This window comes from Schistocerca cancellata, chromosome 7, assembly GCF_023864275.1.
Source record: "Schistocerca cancellata isolate TAMUIC-IGC-003103 chromosome 7, iqSchCanc2.1, whole genome shotgun sequence".
In the NCBI taxonomy this organism is placed as follows: domain Eukaryota; kingdom Metazoa; phylum Arthropoda; class Insecta; order Orthoptera; family Acrididae; genus Schistocerca; species Schistocerca cancellata.
Window position 1 is genome coordinate 33,144,069 of NC_064632.1, and position 20,880 is coordinate 33,164,948.

General features: G+C 37.6%; 1 protein-coding gene across 2 annotated transcripts in view; it reads left to right on the plus strand.

Annotated features, from left to right (window-relative positions):
* Positions 1–20,880, plus strand: part of LOC126091902 (uncharacterized) — a 113,714-nt gene that overhangs the window by 92,125 nt on the left and 709 nt on the right. The window contains exons 9-11 of one of the 2 annotated variants that reach the window (XR_007521279.1): positions 13,960–14,099; positions 19,316–19,456; positions 19,722–19,883. Coding sequence is in view for 1 of the 2 variants with exons in the window: in XM_049907203.1 (XP_049763160.1) it covers positions 13,960–14,099; positions 19,316–19,456; positions 19,722–19,820 (380 nt within the window). In the remaining variant the exon portion in view is untranslated. Of the gene's footprint in view, positions 1–13,959; positions 14,100–19,315; positions 19,457–19,721; positions 20,875–20,880 lie in introns of those variants that run through there. The other variant, XM_049907203.1, reaches the window with a different exon arrangement.

The window sequence follows — 20,880 nt, forward strand, 5'->3', positions numbered from 1 at the left end:
TTGTGTGTATGTTTGTGTTTGTGTGTCTATCGACCTGCCAGCCCTTTTGTTTGGTAAGTCTCATCATCTTTGTTTTTAGATATATTTTTCCCATGTGGAATGTTTCCCTCTATTATATTCAAATAAAATAATTGTTGTGATTTTCAACACAGGGGGTAAGAAAAGGTCACTTCAAATTTTTAAAGTACATGTAACTCACCAGCTCAATGGCTGTTAAGAAAATACTTCAATTTTACTACAGTTGGTGTTCATCAGTTATCATGCAGTGCAACAAGTGCTGTGGACCATGTGGAGTGCTTTGGCACATATTAAAAAGTTTCAGTAACAAGTAACTGTATCAGTAACATTGACATGTTTTAATATTTGCCCAAGGAATTTAAAAGATTTCCAGTACTTGTCACCTGACAATGTTCAGTGAATGCTACCAGTAGTGGAAATTAAAGCATTTTCTTAACAGCGGCTGAGGTGGTACTTTACATTTACCTTAAGGTATGCATAATGCAAAAAAACTGTGTGTAAAAAATTTTAGAGTGTTTAGAGAAGATAAAAAGAAACACTTTTGTGTGACAAAAATGACACAGATGCACTGTTTCTCTGATAGGGGTCCATAAAGGTTTCAACACTAGTAATGTTCAGAATTTGTGTTTAAACTGCTTTGTTTTAGAGATGTTGCTGACCTATGGATTTATTTTTGTGGGGTAAGATAAAAAATTTGTTGTACGAGGCACTGATAGATACTCCAGAAGAACTGGTAAACTGTTTGGTTGAAGCTGCAGCCATTATTCATGAAACACCAGGCTGTTTCAAGCACATTAATGTTCAGTTGCGCATTGATTTAAATGAACAACATTTTGAACACCACCTCTAAAATAAAATATGACATCAATCTGACGCTGTCTCTGAACATCACTGACATCGAAACCTTCATAGTGCTCCTGGAAATAAAATGTTTCTGTTTATCTCCTATATACACACTAAAATTTAATGTTCTTAGTTTTCTTTTACATCCTGTACGACCAGAACACCACAAAGTGAAACATGCATAAAATTATATTATGTCTTTCTGAACTTTGATCAGAAGATGCAAAATAACTGGTTTTAAATAAATCATGTATTCTGTATCTGCTACTTACATTTGTTGCTTTATACAATGCTTGAAGTGATTTTTCCCCTTTTGTTTTAGTCCATTTTCTCTTCACTTTTCTCTGTTTAGATATCTAGTTTCCTCTTCTTATGAAGAAACTGCTTTCAGATGTTATAAGCTACAATTTAAACATCTGTCTTATTCATGTATGACAGCCTTATTGCAGCTGTTTTAGTACAATGTACATTACATAGACAACACAGATATTATGTTTTCAAGTTGAGGAATTGGGTGAATAAAGTTATGTATTGGAACAGTTCTTTTGACCATTCAACATATCCCCTACAAATAATAATAATAATAGTTATTCTCATGAGTTTATTAAAAAAATTATCAGTACCCAGCATAACAGTGAATGTCTGATATACAATACATATAGGAAGCTAATAGGTCAATGGTTTTGTGTCTTGTCTGTCCCCCCCTTTTTTTTAACGCAGATAATGACAGAATTCTACTAGTTTTTGAGGATTTCTCTTCTTTTATAAATATTCTGTAACTAACTTTGGAAGTTCAAACAACAGTAAATTGAGGTTCGAATAACAACAATACTATGAAAAGGACATGTAGCTACTTCCCAAATAGTTCAATCTATTTTTTTCATAATACTGTAATATTGGAAGTTCCCTTTGTGTAACTTTGCCTCCAACTTTAAACTTTAGAAACTATATAATGTCCAGGTGACTTTCCTTTTGACACACTTCAACTGGCATAACGTAAATCTGGTATTTCTTCCTGATGTCATTATTATCAGTCTTAATTACCTATATTTCTAATTCATATTTTGAATGACACAAACATTGAAAGATATCTAGGAATTCTTGTTCAATTTTCTCTCTATTATTGTTTTCTTTAAAAATTTAATTCTAATCTTTGTCTTGCTAATGTTGCTGAGCACTTGGTGTTCCACCAGAATATTCCACATCTGTGACTGCTATTTTCTACCTTGGTATAGTGCTGTGTTCAGCATCATTAATTGCAATGAGTCGTTCCTTATAGCGTTCTTGACCAGAAAGTCTTGTATCTATACCTGTTACTCTCTCTAACATGAATTTCACCCATTCAACTTTTTATGTTCCAACCACTGTTTCTATAATGTTTACTGAATAAAGTAGCCACATTACTAACTCCTGTGATTATTAATATTGTGGTCTGATTGTAACAGCCTTACTTCTTTGCCTCACTATTAAAATCTGCCAAAGCAGTTGTGGGATCAACATTGATGAGCAATTATTAATTATGTACACCCACTTATGTGTGTGGTCAGGATTGGAAAGTGATGTTGGCTTGTAAATGAAATACAGTACTCACGTTCAGAATAAGGAACTGTATCAGCTCACGGGGATTGCGTGGCGAGGTTTGCCTGGGGGACGAGAGAGGGCAGCACCAGTAGCCCCACACCCACATTGGAGGAAGAAGGAAAATTCAAATGCAAATATTAAATCGAAGCCATTTAGCATCTGCTCTATGCGGCGGCTATGAACACAGCAGAAAGATACTTTTTTTGGCCACAGCTCCAAGAGCCATTAGTATCACAAGATAAGTAATCTTGCAACATGTTTTGATTGACAAGGCAGCTTTACTAATGACCATTCAGCCTGTTCTGTCGTGAGTCGTTCAACTGTTGTCACATCAGCTGAAAGGTGAGGGATGAAAACGGCAGCCGCATTGTAAAATTTAAATAATAAGAATTTCTTGCTTCAGGGGCATGGAAGCATGTTGTACTTTCCCTCCCTGAACCACAGGTGAATTAGACAATCTTAATGGGACCATAAATCAAGGGGTAACAATATTTTAAGTTCATTTAAGTATTCAATGAAATATGAGTACAATTATTTTGCCATTGTGTGGTGACCACAGTTGGCAGCAGGCGACTGTGATGACAGCGGGGTTACAAAGGTAGACAAAGCTGGTTTCATAGTCAGTTTTAAGGAGTAACAGCAACTGAAAAACTCATATGACAAGGATTATAACTTAACATAAAAATATTTAATACATGGTTTCAGGTTGGCTTTTAGGATTAATAAAGGAGGTGAATAATCAATTTCTAGTGGTAATGGACTCAATGTGATTTGCAATAGAATAGGTGTTGTGTGACATTGAAAAGCCTCCTCCACAGACTGCAGTTGGTCTTTTTAAGATTACATGAACACACAATGCCCATTTTCCTTACACTGACTGGGCAACTATCAGGGTTTCACCAGTTGGTTACCAATGTGACAATAAAGCATACCAATATCACAGAACAGAGTTTTTTGACACAGTAGTTCATTCCAATTGTAATCAGGATCTGTGGAAGGCACCAAGTCGACTTGTCTGATTGAATCTTTTTGAGCATCAAATGGAGTGGCATATGTAATTAAATAGACTTAACTAACAAGAGCGTAAAATGACTCAACTACAGAACATGACATTTTTCATTTGCATTAATGTGTCTTATATACAAGAAACAATCCAATTAGATTAAACACCTGAGGGGTGACAGAAAGATTGTAAAAATAACTCTTGAAAAACATTGAATGAACAAATAAGCACAAGTAATAAAAGAATATTTCTTAAAATAGTCACAAAAGTAAGTAGTTCATTAGACAAATACAGAATAACAGTTTTGATTGAAGTAAACAATTCCATGTGAAATTACAAAATTTCCTTTCATGACAGTAGAAAAATAAAAGTCATCACTAAATTTTACAATTAACCATCAATGATAAAATGCACCAGAGTTGTAAAAATTGTTTATTTCTAAAAAGGAAAGTACAACCTGGTTTCAGGACATGTGTCCTATCTTCAGGTGCATCTGCAAAAATTGGCTACGGTAAATGGCAAACAGTTAACATCTTAGAAAAAATTGGGTTTATGAAATGTAAAATTAATAACCCTGAGAAGGCACTTAAGGAACAAGCAGAGTTAAAGCATGGAGGCATACTTAATAACTAAATCCAATACTTTCAGTGTATTACAGCCTGGTAAAATTGTTCTGTATGTTCCAATTAAAAGGCATCTGTATGTCTTCCTTTCATGTTTGCACCCTGTATTTGGGGCCTGTGTACCACAGCACATTTATATGCTTTCTTGTTGAAGGTTACTATGTTAGTTATTGCTTTTATTGTTTTCAGTGATTTTTATTATTTTGGTTTTATGGCCAGTATGGGCTTAGTAATCACAAACTCCTTTTTTAAACATAAGAACATTCACTGGTATACTTGGGAAGGCAGGGGAACCAGATCTGTCATTGACTATATAATAACAGATCAGGAATTCAGGAAGGCTGTGAGGGACACACGTGTATTCAGGGGATTCTTTGATGACACTGATCATTATTTAATCTGCAGTGAAATTGGGATTGTGAGGCCGAAAGTACAGCAGGTCAGGTCCATATGTAGGAGGATAAGAGTGGAGAAACTTCAGGATGAGGAAATCAGACACAAGTACATAACAGCGATCTCAGAAAGGTACCAGTTAGTTGAATGTAGTCAATTACAGTCATTGGAAAAGGAATGGACAAGGTACAGGGACACAGTACTAGAAGTGGCTAGAGAATGTCTTGGAACAGTAGTGTGTAAAAGTAGGATGAAGCAAACAGCTTGGTGGAATGACACAGTTAAGGCAGCCTGTAAAAGGAAAAAGAAGGCGTATCAAAAATGGCTACATACCAGAACCCAGGTAGACAGAGAAAGTTATATTGAAGAAAGAAACAAAGCCAAACAGATAATTGCAGCATCCAAGAAGAAATCTTGGGAAGACTTTGGAAACAGGTTGGAGACTATGGGTCAAGCTGCTGGAAAACCATTCTGGAGTGTAATTAGCAGTCTTCGAAAGGGAGGTAAGAAGGAAATGACAAGTATTTTGGACAGGTCAGGAAAACTGCTGGTGAATCCTGTGGATGCCTTGGGCAGATGGAGGGAATATTTTGAAGAGTTGCTCAATGTAGGTGAAAATGCGATCAGTAATGTTTCAGATTTCGAGGTAGAATGGGATAGGAATGATGATGGAAATAGGATCACATTTGAGGAAGTGGAAAAAATGGTCAATAGATTGCAGTGCAATAAAGCGGCTGGGGTGGATGAAATTAAGTCGGAACTCATCAAATACAGTGGAATGTCAGGTCTTAAATGGCTACACAGGATAATTGAAATGGCCTGGGAGTCGGGACAGGTTCCATCAGACTGGACAAAAGCAGTAATCATACCAATCTTTAAACATGGAAACAGAAAAGATTGTAACAACTACAGAGGTATCTCTTTAATCAGCGTTGTGGGTAAAATCTTCTCAGGTATTGTTGAAAGGAAAGTGCGAGTATTAGTTGAGGACCAATTGGATGAAAATCAGTGTGGGTTAAGGCCTCTTAGAGGTTGTCAGGACCAGATCTTTAGCTTACGGCAAATAATGGAGAAGTGTTATGAGTGGAACAGGGAATTGTATCTATGTTTTATAGATCTAGAAAAGGCATATGACCGGGTTCCTAGGAGGAAGTTATTGTCTGTTCTACAAGATTATGGAATAGGAAGCAAACTTTTGCAAGCAATTAAAGGTCTTTACATGGATAGTCAGGCAGCAGTTAGAGTTGACGGTAAATTGAGTTCATGGTTCAGAGTAGTTTCAGGGGTAAGACAAGGCTGCAACCTGTCTCCACTGTTGTTCATATTATTTATGGATCATATGTTGAAAACAATAGACTGGCTGGGTGAGATTAAGATATGTGAACACAAAATAAGCAGTCTTGCATATGCAGATGACATAGTTGTGATGGCAGATTCGATTGAAAGTTTGCAAAGTAATATTTCAGAGCTAGATCAGAAATGTAAGGACTATGGTATGAAGATTAGCATCTCCAAAACGAAAGTAATGTCAGTGGGAAAGAAATATAAACGGATTGAGTGTCAAATAGGAGGAACAAAGTTAGAACAGGTGGACGGTTTCAAGTACTTAGGATGCATATTCTCACAGGATGGCAACATAGTGAAAGAACTGGAAGCGAGGTGTAGCAAAGCTAATGCAGTGAGCGCTCAGCTACGTTCTACTGTCTTCTGCAAGAAGGAAGTCAGTACCAAGACTAAGTTATCTGTGCACCGTTCAATCTTTCGACCAACTTTGTTGTATGGGAGCGAAAGCTGGGTGGATTCAGGTTACCTTATCAACAAGGTTGAGGTTACGGATATGAAAGTAGCTAGGATGATAGCAGGTACTAGTAGATGGGAACAATGGCAGGAGGGTGTCCACAATGAGGAAATCAAAGAAAAACTGGGAATGAACTCTATAGATGTAGCAGTCAGGGCGAACAGGCTTAGATGGTGGGGTCATGTTACACGCATGGGAGAAGCAAGGTTACGCAAGAGACTCATGGATTCAGCAGTAGAGGGTAGGAGGAGTCGAGGCAGACCGAGGAGAAGGTACCTGGATTCGGTTATGAATGATTTTGAAGTAATAGGTTTAACATCAGAAGAGGCACCAATGTTAGCACTGAATAGGGGATCATGGAGGAACTGTATAAAGGGGGCTATGCTCCAGACTGAATGCTGAAAGGCATAATCAGTCTTAAATGATGATGATGATGATGATGGTTTTATTTTGGATTTTACTGATATGGTCAGTGCTGCTGTGAGCAATGTTCCTTAAAAATCTTTCTTTGTGCTTTTTATTGTAATGATTTTTCTTACTGTGAATAATATTGCTCTTAATGTGATCGATATTGCTCTAACTTAGCTGCTTCTACTGTAATTGCTGATAGCCTATAAATGTTTAATAGGTTTTTATCCATTTGCATTAGTTGCACCATGGCTTTGTATTGGTACAAAGAGTGGCATTAGAGAAATTATATCAGTTTACTTTTTATGGATCCTATTGGTTGGTTTGCAGGGTATTCAAGTGCAGACGTGGTAATCTGTTACTCTTGCCTCGCTGTTACATGAGAGAAGTTAGCTTCCACTTCAGTGGATGCTGGTTTGTGGTTTCTCGGACTTGTTTCTAGTGGTTTCATTAATACAAATTTTGGCTATCAGATGGGGTGAGCCATCCACTTGCCCAATTATGGGCACATGGCCGCTCCCAGCAGCATTTTAACTTCAGGTTGTGCTTGATATGGGTATGATGAGTGTATATGCAGCAGTGGTGAGTTATAAATTTTACTCAGGGGGTTCCACTGTGTTTTCGCACATGCCTACAGGTGCACTGTGTATATAACACCCTGTTTTGGACATTTCATGTTCGAAAGACCACCTACCTGTCTTCATGCAAGTCCATGTGTGGCATGCCCTTAACCATGGGACATTAGAAGTTACATAATTGAGATTTGGGAAGTCATCCCATTAATACTTTCTATTTGATTCAATGTTGGTTTCCGCTCTATTAATTGGGGACCTTTGTCATTTAATGTAGGTCCTCCTCTTTGAGAAGCTTTCTGGCAGATATAGCATTGAAGAGGGTATCTTGTTCTATGCCATGTACCAGGAATGCTCTGTTTTAAGCTATTTTAACCTCAGTTATGCATTTTGCAGATTTTAATGTACATACAGCGCTTTTTTTTGAAGAATTTCTGTTGGTTCTCTTTAGTTTTTCTTATGTTAATGATGTGAATAGGTGTTATTATTGATTTATAATTTTGCATATGAAGATGGGACATAGATGCTGAAACCAAGTTTTGCTTTCCTTTTTAGAAACAAATAATTTTTACAAATCTAGTGGACTTTATCATTGACAATAATAAATAACGACAGTTGTGGATGTCCCATAAATAGAAACGTTTTACACTTCACTCTGGTACAATTCATTGGAACTAGGCCAAGGCATGTAATCACGTGGAGTGTCTGTACGCATTCTACTATGTAGCTTGCGCATGAAACAGTAGTATGTAGTCATGCTCAGTATCAGAATAGCAAGCAGGGTGGAAGTTATCATGGGAACAGTCATGTTAAATAAAATATCGTGCTAGTGGAATGCCTTAACATGGGCAGCAGCTTGATCTAGTGTGATTTTTTGCTGCTGCTGATCCAAAGATTTGAGCAATACGGTGTTGTTAGTATCCAAGAGAACTGATAAGACAAGATGTGTGCTGAGAGAGAACTTAAATTCCAGAATGAATAACAAGAATGGTGTAATATTAGCATTCACAGTTTCTGTCAATTGTGTGGAGAACCAAAATCCAGGGCCAAGGATTTTGTAGATGGATGGTTCAACAGAATTCCTGTTACTCAGCATTACTCGTAATGTGTTAGAAAACGTGTTTGGAGTGAAATTCTGATTGTAATACACAAGTGAAACCAGAATGGCGTATTGGATGGCACATAAATAGCTGTTTCTTAAGTGGTGTAGCTAAGGTTGCCTTACTTTGACTATCAGTTGGGAACACGGTGATTGTTTGGTTTCTGCTGATAACAAAAGTTTCACAAAGAAGTGTTGTTGTATGAAGTTAAATTGGAACAAATGTATTTTTGAGCTCTACTGGCAACTCCATCAGACAAAGCTGTAGACATCTGTCGATCTCAGCTGACATTAGTCATTTGTTTGCCTAACTAAGTACTTGTGAGTAAATTTCCAGGGAATGGGAATGTGTAAAACATATATCCTTTCAGTTTACAATTCAGACAAGAGGGAGGTATCCTCAAGTCAAGAATAACTTTGAGGTAATCTTGAATCAGCTTTACAATAATATGGTTATAATACAGTGGTATAAAACTAGAAGTGACGGGTATATCATTTGAAGACAGAGGGTGGGGGGAGTCATAGTTGTGTTGACATATTCATAAGGGTATGAAGCAAGGATTCAGCAGGAATTAAAATCGAACTCAGCTTATTTTGCAGGCCAGTCTGTATTGCCAACACTAATATATCCACTAGTGCATGAAAGAAGTTTGTGTTGAAAACACAGCTTGTAATACATAAAATACCATTAAAGTTTCCATTATGTTACAAAGTTGCTTTTGAACATAATCTATATCTTGATTTATTATGTCATGGAGGAGTTCGTAATGAGATAGTAACTGGGTGGGGACCAGTTTAATTAGTTGCATATGTGACAGTAAGCTGTCTGCACTATGTTCCACGAAGAAGCACAGGCTACGAAAGACAATGAATTGTGTCATTCAATTGTAAACAAAGACAATGAATTGTGTTGCCAGTGTCTACTTGGAGCAGTTCTGGGTTGCAAGTATTCAGTGGTCATTGATCAATGGTGACTTTTGGTGTACTCCCTTGTAGCATAAGTTTTCAAATTTCGAGCACTTTGGTGTGTGTCACCCCAAGAATTTTAATGTCTATGCTTCCAAAAATTTCTATGCTCACTTGTAAAATTTGTGAAACACTCATTTGAGATAAACTGTGATTCACATGTGTCTGTTCATCATCAAAAATAATTATTTGTTAATGGAGCCACTAAAAAAATATCTCCTCTTAAAAAATCCTTCTTTACCTCTGTCCAAATGATTTTCCCTGAACCGCTGATATTTTGTCGGTATACAGGTAGTTTAACTTCAACACTGTGTTACGTGCTTTAGTGGGTTGTTGGAATGTGACTATTCGTTCTGGACTCCCTCGTGTCCAAATAAGGGGAACATTACCCAGAGTGGTAGGCATTTCCCCCAATCTGGGCTTTCTGTGCTTGGAAGTTAAATGTGCTTACCTAGGCATCGAAATAGTAGTTGTGTGTCGTTGTATTCTAGTTCCAGATTTTGTGAACCTATTGGGTAAATTACCATTTTCCCCAATCCACTCAGTCTACAATGTGACTGTTTTACTTCTTGACCATGAGATATAATAACAGTACACTTATTTGTGTTCCTATATCAGTGATAAAGGTTGATTGTCTAACATTGATTTCATCCGCTAGTCCTTTTGCAAAGACATCAAATGCCTTTGTATTTTTCTGCCCGTCCACAGAATTTACATAAGCGCAAGCCTCTCCTTGTAACTTCATGTTGTAAACGTCTACCAACACCATATGTGAACAGTTTCCCTGTATCTGTTAAATGTATTACGAAAGTACAGACATTTTCTGCTCGTTTACTTATGGTGCTGGGAATCAACGAACATTTCCTAATGCCTAATTAAGGTGCCTTTGCAGGTCCTCATTCTCCACCCGGAGTTGTTCCATCCAAGCTAGCAGTTCTGGAGCCATCTCTAACTGTCCCTGTTACAGTGTTGTGGACATACCTTTAGATTACAGACATCAAACGAACAAAAGACTTTAGCAGCAGCTGTCGGGGACATCCCTGGCAGTGTCTCCCTGGTGGCAGAGCTCGCGACTCAATCTGTCGATTGACAAATGGCAGCGTGGCAGCATCGAGTGGTGACGTGACGGTAGCACCCAGAGTGATGCGGCCTGGTGGGAAGATGGCAGAGGAGATGGGTCAGGTCAAATTCACTCACACAGCTGTGGTATTGTTGGTGGCAATGAGTAGACTGCAGTAGGCAGTCCAGACTGACTGGGCTAAACACTCATCCATTACATCACAGTGCAGCTGGACAGCCCTGCACGATTGTTTCATGCATCCGCTCGTGTCGTACTAATTTGTATGTGGCACCTCAAAGCCAGAAATGGTGAATTTGACATCCTTATTCTGTCACCAGTTTGTACATACATTTGAGGTTATAGTCAGGATTGGAATGCAGTGTGTGCTAGTTAAGTAGTATAATCTTCATAAAAAGAAACCATATCAGTTTATTTGCTCATGGGGATTACCGTGGAGAGGATTGCTATGGGGATGAGTGAAGGTAGCTCCAATAGTCCCAGACCCACCTCAGAGGAGAACGGAGATGCGAAGGTGAAGAAGTCTAAGCCATTAGTTCCTACTGTAGGTGGCGGCTCTGAACAGAAGAGAGGGACGTTTTTTTGGCTGCAGTACCCAAGTCAAGTGATCTGGTCAGTTGTTGTTGCATCAGCTGCAAGGCAACAGGTGAAAAGGCAGCCTCTTAGCAAAATGTAAATAATAAATATTTCTCACTTTAGTTGCTTGGGGGCCCCTTGTACTATTATAACTGTATTATAATACTCTGTGATAGTTAACAAATTAGTTCCTCATCACAGTGAATACATACAAATTATGTTACCCTACATCTTCCATTATCATGACGTCTGCCACATTGGTGCAGTGTCTTTTACATTGTTTACTAGTATGACCATAATGTAAGCAATTATAGCAGATTTTCACTGTTGGAATATGGGGTGACATTTCACATCTGGAATCATAAATAAAAACATGTTGTGAAGTTTCTGGCTATCAAACATTAGTACGCAAGTCCACAATTACTTTTCAGCCTGCCTCTTATCTCGACCTATTAATTTTGTTAGCCTCCTAAAATGTATTATTTTTACCTTGGGATATCAGTTCAGCTAACAATCCATCTTCAGATATATGTACCTGCACACTTTTGATGCATCTTGTTTATATATTAAGTGCTTTTGGATATAAGCTTCTTTTTCAGAAATTCCCTTGGATTGAAGAATAGAACTGGCAGTGACTAAATCGTTTAATTATACGTTCGATCCATTCTTTTCTGCTAGTGAAATATATATCACTTTAATACAAGGGATAGCAAAATGTATTCATTTCCCAATAACCATGGGATGAAGGTTGCCAGTGTTAGAATTCTTACTCTCTGTATATACCATGGTATATCAGCTCTATTTCCCATCACTGAAATGTCTGCAATTAAGGTTCACGTCATTACCAGAACTATCTTCTACACCCAATGTATTTTACGTTACGTACTCATTGCGTTCCCAACTGCTTCACCGACATTGGTCAATAGTGACTATGAACTGCCACTGACACCTGGAGCTGGCAGTGATATGAAGGGGTGTCCTCCATCATTTTGGCTTCGGTACATCATCGTCAGCAACTGTTACTTGGTTCTTGAAGTTTCCTCCCCTCTTGTTATATTTGTGTGATGCGAGACATGAATTGAAAACTGTTTTCCCAATAAGCACAGTCACAACACAAAAGCCCCACATTTCAAGTGGAATCACTGAGTAACTTAAGACAGTTCTCAACTGTTTGTATTGTTCCGCATAAAAAAGTAAGTTTTTGATTTGCGAACATACGAGCAATACCCAAAAGCTAAGTGGTTAGACACTGGACTCGCATTCGGGAGGACGACGGTTCAATCCCGCGTCCAGCCATCCTGATTTAGGTTTTCCGTGATTTCCCTAAATCGCTCCAGGCAAATGCTGGGATGGTTCCTTTCAAAGGGCACGGCCGACTTCCTTCCCCATCCTTCCCTAATCCGATGAGACCGATGACCACACTGTCTGGTCTCCTTCCCCAAAAACCAACCAACCGACCAACCCAAAAGCTAACTAGTAAGTCCATATTTCATAGCTCATATTCATAACAACGTAAATGATGTAAATGAATTTTCCTTTTAGAGTTGTATTTGTGAATACATCTATCATTCTCAAACTACAGTGAATGGTTGAGAACAAATTCCATCACTGAATAAATATACTGTGAGACAGCGGACAATATTCCCAATTGCTTAAAGATGCCCACAAGATGTACATTTGTGAAAACTTTACATAATTCTAATTACTTTCTTTTGTTCAAAGATCTTCCCCCCCCCCCCCCCCCCCCCCTCCACTTAAGTGAGGAGTTACTGCCAAATAACATCCTGTAGAACATCAGTGAATGAAAGTATGCAAAACTTGTTAACTTGCTGACTTCTTGGTCCCCAAAGTTGGCAATCATTCCTGTGGCAGTAGTAGTTGAACCTAAATGCTTTGCCAGGTTAACTATATGATTTTCCCAATTAATGGTTTTATCAGTGTGCACACCCAAATGCATTCTTGAACATTTTACAGTAATGTCCTGCATCCTGCTTCTTAAATAGGAACTAAATCAGTCATGTTCTAAACTGTGTATGTAAAAGAGAGAGCTAATACAATATTATAGCAACAAAAATAATCAGTTTTTTCAAAATATAATATAAATATATAGATAAAAAATCTACTCACCAAGTGGCAGCAGCAGAAATTGCATGTAGAGGTTAAGGAAATTTGCTGGCTTCTGGACCCAGAGGCTCCTTCGTCTGGCAAAAGGGTTGAAGGGTAAGGAAGAGGGATAAAAGAAAATGACTGGCAAGGTTTAGGAAATGGGTAGAGTTTGGAAAAATCGACCAAGGCCCTGGATCCAGGAAGACTTAACAGACGGGCTGAGAAGTCCGTCAAGTCTCCACCGATGCAGGGTTCTGGGTGACTTTTCTGAATTCTCCCCATTTCCTAAACTGCTATAGAATATTACGATTGATACAATCAAATACTTTTGATAAGTCACAGAAATCCTAACTAGTGACATTTTATTTTTTTAAAAATTTGTGCCCAGTAGCAGTATAATAGCTGCCTCAGTAAAGGAGTTTGAAGCTCTCATCTTTTTGGTTTCAGCTCTCTTGTTTCATTTGATATTTTCTTTTCTTTTTCTCTCTTAATACCTGCAATGTCTTTTGCTGGCTGCAAAAATGCCTTTGTTAAATGATAATTGGCCCTTTCATGTATCCGTGTATAAACTCCATATTCTAAGACATTGACCTTGTTGTTTAATTTAATGTAGTATACAATCCAATTCTTAACTAAACTTGCATAATCTATTTTGCTGGTTTCCTGCCTGATGAGTCTTTATTTATTTATTTATTTTAAAGCTGTGTATATAATACAGCATATTGAAGTATTTTTCCTCTTGAATCAATTCACTAATTAATAGTCCACTAATTGATAGCCCACATGTACTAGTATTAGTATGTACTTATTTTTTAAAAAAATGCCTTAACATATAATGTTGCATGAAAATGCTTTACTTAAACAAATAACTTTGTTGTATCCTCATCGTCCACAGGTCTAGATAATGGCTTGATGTTTAGCTGCAACGAATGTAATTTTCATACAGTGAAAGAAGATAATTACTTGGCACATTTGGGAGAGCACAAACTGGGCACATTTCCTGCCAACAAGAAGTTGAAGAAATTGCAGGAGGAGGTAACATTAAAAGATAACGATTTTCAATGTTGCTTCTGCATAGCAGATGTCATCTTGCACCAGAGCATAAATGAGAAATACTTTACTGTTGTCTAATTATTGTTGTATGAGTCATACCACACACCTTAATTGTAATAAAAAATTGAATACAGAAAGCAGAAATGCATAAATGAGGAGGCATAGATTAAAATGATACAGGATCTGCAGGGATGCGGAATGAGGTATATATTAACAAAGAGAAGTAGCCAACTTGTGTAGAATTATATTATTATTGTTATTCTGCTATACGTTACTTGTACTTGAAAAGGCTACAAGTGAATGTAACACAACTGCAAGAAAGGCCACTGCTTCTTCAACTGTGCGAAGCAAGTGCTCCTGATGTACTACTTCGTGCTTAGCATTTGGACTGATACACTAATAACTGTCTAATTATGGCAGTCATTGCCATATATGATCTAGTAAACAATGTTTTGGTGGAACTAAATTAGAAAAAAAGTCCTGTAGCCCTTTTCTGCGTCCTTCTCGAAGTTCAATAAAATTTCATGTAGGAACCTAAAACGTTATACTATCCTTGGGTCTATGGAATGACCAATGTTTCCAAACCAAGTAGATAACATCACATCTTACATACCCCAATTGAAGGATCTTGCAATTCTTACACACACACACACACACACACACACACACACACACACACGCACGAGCATTTATGCTTTAATACTATTTGCAGCTAAAACTAAAAATGAATATAGATTGTGTGCCGTATTCACAGCCTTAAAACAAGGCTCATTAACTTAAAAGTAGAATACAGTATACTTCCTTGTCAAGGACTGAAAGTAGGTTTTGGTATTTTGATCTAAGTTGACTGTAGCCGTGAAAGAAATTAGGGATGCATGAAATCAAGGAATTCAAGGTAGAATTAAAAATGTGGCCCTTTGTTACTCTGTCCACAAAGCTTCTGAATATTTATATTTGAGGATAGAACACTCCAGTATTAACCATAAATGTGCCTCCAGTCTAGGTACATAAGTACTTGAAAATTATTCACAAAAGATCTGCTGATTCTGCAGCTATGTTGGTAACTATTCTGCTTTCTTGATCATATTTAATGACTATCCCTATAATTTAGCTGTCACCAGTTCTTCGTGTTTTAAGACTAACTGAATATTAAAAATGACCAGTGAAAATGCACTGTAGATGACACTTACCAAACCTCATTACAAACTTTATGTGTACAGGCAGTGCTTCTGTCGCATGTCAGTCAATGTATACGAAATGCAATTTACAATTGGTTATGTCAGTGATGCACATTTCTATCGAGAATTGCATTAATTTCTAGGTTGTCTACCATTTAACCCCCACAAGAACAACAAAGAGTCCAATATTTAGATAAATTCATGCTTTGCAACTTTTTGTCACACTTATGGCATAATAAGAGCACTGAATTTGTCTCATAAAAAACCCTATTTCAGATAAAAAAAAAGTTGACTGCCATATCTCCTCCAACTGCCCACATACAGTCTACTAACACTATTGTGTGAACACCTTCTCATTTATTGTGAAGCAATTTTGTCTGTCACCGAAAGTGGCTGAGTTATTCTGTGTTATGCCTTACCTTACACTATTCGGTAGTGCTCATTGCTGTATTGAGGTTGGGTGAATGGCAGGAGATATGTACAGAAAATGGAAGTCACACTCTTGGAAAACTAGCTACTTATAGTGCAGGATGATATTATATCAGGGGAATATAAGTACATTTTCTTTGTTCATAGTGCAACATCCAAACTGAGCCCAATTGAGATATCTGTTCACAGTTGAGAGTTTGGGAATGCAAAACAACTAACAACATTGCTAAAATACTTCATGAAAGAATCTGCATCACAAGAGGTCTGTGTCCTTAGACTTAATAAGTGTCATGTAAGGTGTAATGCTCTAGATGTTCTTAATGGCTTCTTAAATACTGTAACAACTTGAAATTGATAAATAAACAATGTTGTGAGTATTCAGTTACGTGTGGGATATTACTCAATTTATCTTTTGCTCACATCCAGAGAAATGTACCTGTCTTTCCCTTGTACACTGCCAGCTTAATTATTTCAATTTGTATCATAAAATGAGAGAAGAAAGTTTAGAATTTGACACCCCATTGTCAAGAAGGTATGGTCATTAGAGTCAGAGCACAAGTTCAGATCTTAGATCCTGAAAGGGAGTCAGACATGTTCTTTTCAAAGGAAGCATTCTGGCACTTATCTTAAGCAATGTAGGAAAACCTAAATCTTGATGGCTTAATGCCTACAGCCAACTTGCTGAACATCATTAGACAGGAATACAAATCATGCTCTCAATTTTTGACAATGAAGCATAGCTAATGTTGTTGTCGTTGTCTCCATGCTACGCTATCCTGTGCAAGCCTCTTCATCTCTGAGTAACTACTGCAACCTACATCTTGGGAAACTGCTTACTGTATTCATCTCTTGGCCTCCCACTACAGTTTTTACCCCACCCCCTATGCTTCCCTCCAGTACTAAATTGGTGATCCCTTGAATGTGTCCTACCAATTGATCTCTTCTTCTAGTCAGGTTGTGCCACAAATTTCTTTTCTCTCCTATTTAGTCCAGTACCTCCCCATTAGTTACATGATCTACCCATCTAATCTTCAACATTCTTTTGTAGCAACACATTTCAAAACCTTCTATTCTCTTCTTGTCTAAACTATTTATCATTCATGTTTCACTTCCATACGTGGCTGGACTCCATACAAGTACTTTCAGAGAAGAATTCCTGACACTTAAAACTACTTTTGATGTTAACAAATTTATCCTCTTCAGAAACGCTTTTCTTTCCATTGCCAGTCTACATTTTATATCCTATAATCTTTGACCATTTATGATTTAATTCAACTACAGTCCATTATCCTTGTTTTGCTTTTGTTGGTGTTCATCTTTATCTTCCTCTCAAGACACTATCCATACCATTCAGCTGTTCTTCCAAGTCCTTTGGTGTGTCTGACAGAATTACAATGTCATCTGCAAACCTCAACGTTTTTATTTCTTCTCCCTGGACTTTAATTCCTATTCCAAATTTTTCTTTGTTTCCTTTGCTGATTACTCAATATACAGATTGAATAATATTGGGGATAGGCTACAACCCCGTCTCACTCGCTTCTCAACCACTGCACCCCTTTCGTAGCCTGCAGCTCTTGTAGCTGCTATTTGGTTTCTGTAAAAATTGTAGATAACCTTTCACTTCCTTACCCATATTACCTTTAGAATTTGAAAAAGAGTATTCTAGTCAACATTTTCTAAAGCTTTCTCTAAGTCTGTAAATGCTATATATGTAGATTTGCCTTTCCTTAACCTATCTTCTGTGAGAAGTCGTAGGATCAGTATTGCCTCAGTGTTCCTACATTTCTCTGGAAATCAAACTGATCTTCTCCAAGGCCAGCTTCTACCAGTTTTTCCATTCTTCTGTAAAGAATTCATGTTAGCTCTTTGAAGCCGTGAATTATTAAATTGATAGTTTGGTAATTTTTTCTCCTGTCCATACATCCTGCCCACCAGATGGAAGAGTTTTGTCATGGCTGGCTCTCCCAAGGCTATCAGTAGTTCTAACAGAAGGTTGTCTGCTCCTGGGGCCTTGTTTTGACTTAGGTCTTTCAGTACTTTGTCAAATTCTTCATGCAGTATCATATCTCCCTTCTCATCTTCATCTACGTCCTCTTCCATTTCCACAATATTGCCCTCAAGTACGTCTCCCTCGTATAGACCCTCTGTATACTCCTTCCACCTTTCTGCTTTCCGTTCCTTCCAGTATGTCCAGGTCTCTTACAATATACAACCTTCTTTCTACATTCTTAAACCAAGTGTTGGCTATGATTAAATTAAGCTCTGTGCAAAATTCTACCAGGTGACTTCCCCTTTCATTCCTTTCCCCCAGCCCACATTCACCTATTATTTTTCCTTCTCTTCCATTTCCTATTATTGAAGTCCAGTCCCCCATAACTATTAAATTTTCCATCTCCCTTAATATCTGAATAATCAATCTCTTCACCATCTGCGGAGCTAGTTGGCAAATAAACCAGTACTACAGTGGTGGGTGTGGGCTTCATGTCTGTCTTGGCTACACTAATCTGTTCACCATGCTATTCATAGTAGCTTATCCACATTCCTATTTTTTTTATTCATTATTGAACCTACTCCTGCATTACCCCTATTTTGTCTTGTATTTATAACCCTGTATTCACCTGAACAGAAGTCCTGTTCCTCCTGCTACCAAAGTTCATTAACTCCCACTTTATCTAACTTTAATCCATCCATTTCCATTTTTAAATTTTTTTAAACTACTTGCCTGATTAAGGGATCTGACATTCCATGCTCCAATCTGTGGGCCGTCAGTTTTGTTTCTCCTGTTAATGACATCCTCCTGAGTAATCCCCATCTGGATCCGAATGGGGGCTATTTTGCCTCTGGAATATTTTACCAAAGATGATGTCATCGACATTTAACCATGCAGTAGAGCTGCATGCCCTCGGGGAAGAATTATGGTTGTAGTTCCCTCTTGCTTTCAGCCGTTCTCAGTATCAGCATGGCAAGGCCATTTTGGTTGATATTAGAAGGCCAGATCAGTCAAATCATCCAGACGGTTGCCCCTGCAATTACTGAAAAGTAAAAAGTAGTGCTCCTCTTCAGGAACCATACGCTTGTCTTGTATTAAGATTGTGAATATAACACATTATCTGCATGCAGTTTTTATGCTGTTCTCCTGAAAATGGATTCACTGTACCACCTCCCTCAGTATCAAAATAAATTAAACATTTCAAAAACAATGACATGATGTTAATGTTGGAGGGAAGTTCTTGTAGAATATAACTCACCAAGAAGCAGAAGTGTTGAGTTGTCAGACACACACACACTAGCCGGCGCTATACAGGGACATAGGCGTGTGAACGTGTGTGTGTGTGTCTGTGTATTTTACTCCAGCTTGACAAAGGATAACTCCAAAAGCTAGCAGGTTTTCCTTCTTTTGTGTGTGCCTGTTGACAACCCAATGCTTCTGCTTTTTGGTGAGTGATGTTATATTAGTATCTTGTATGAGAAGTACAGGTTCCTGGAACCACCTACATCTGAGAGACAAAATAGCATACCAAATTTTTCCACAATTTATTATTCTTGTCTCTTACTGAACATTATTTTGCTTTTATTTCCCCTTGTTTTCAGGATAGCGGAGGATTTAATTTCGATATGCCATTTGAATCAGATTACGTTGCACACCTAGTTGAGCCCTTACTTGTGGACAGCAATGGGATGCGGCAACGTCTTCCAGAACTGAGTGTTCATGCTGCAGAGACTATTTCAGATGTAAGTATTCTTTGTGTGTACTTTTAAACATGAAAATATTTTCTTTAATAATGACAGCAGGTGTTCTTTACTAACAACACTAGTGAGTAGCCAATATTATAACACAGTCGTTTCAATCATTGTGTATAGTTGACATATCAGTCAGTAACTTCAAAATAACTTTTTCCAGTGTTGAATTAAAAAGGTAATATGGAGGAATTATCATTGTGGAAGGAAGTGTTGACGTGAGTGAATGCATCTCGTGAAATGTTTTCTGTTCACCCAGATTCAGTTTCACCCAGGACGGGAAAATGAACAAATCATGGGAGACTTCCAAGAACCTCGAGAGCTGAAGTTTAGTGTATTGCAACAAGCAGCCCCCTGAAGATACAAGCTAACATCATATTCCAGACTTGACAACTAAAGGATGCTAACAGCAAACTGTTCAGTATGTCACTTAATTCACTGTTACTTTTAACTGATCCTGTCCTACGCAGTGAATAGAAGAGCAAATTCCTTATCCTTTGACTTGCATTTTTTGAACTAGTCTTTAGAGTCCTCTTGCTTCTGTTGTTTTTCTTGTTGTTGTTATTACAAGACATTATTGTATGCATAAAAATGTTTAAGGCACACATATGATAGAGATATAAAGAAGTTGACACCGAGTCTCCACAAAATGTAAGATTTATTTTTTGTGATCAAGAATTAAAAATGTCAATGGAAAAAAGTCGTCTGTACCATGTAACAAGAGAGAGAAATATTATAATAATAATTGTTATGGTGCTCAGCTGGACAGAGAAATGTAAGGTAATTTGTGTGAACTATGTCACTTGGTCATCTGGATATTGAAAATGATGCACAAAGTTTATAACAATGCATGTAAGACAATGGACAGCACCATATGACATAAAGATGTGAGAAGCTGTGTATTGAGAAGATCCTTTACACTTAATTATCTGGGGTATTTATTCCTCTTTAGCATCTCTCTTGTCATGTATGTTGAATGGTTCACATTTCATTATCTTTTCACAAATTTTGTATTGCTTGTTTTTGTTATTTCTTGCACAAAGGAGGAGATCTTTGGCTACAAATCCCAGATTCAGTGTCAGCTTTCATAATCACAGTGTAGACCAATCTACAATTTACTTATCAGGTACACTGTTTCCATTGCTAAACATTCTGCAACATGCTTTGCAGTGGGTAATATTCACCTCTAAATCCATTTTTTGTGCCTGTCCTTTGAAATCCTGTTTCCTTTGCTCTGTAAACAAATACTTTGTTCATATTTTGCAACAAAGAGTATGATTGCTAGATGTTCTGCAACTTGGATTCATTGTTCGGTATTACCCACGGAGTATTTGCATTTGAAACAAGTCCCTGTATATTAATGTTACATTATTTGTCAGACTATAAGATGGTTTCTAATTTTTTTTTTCTTTTTCATT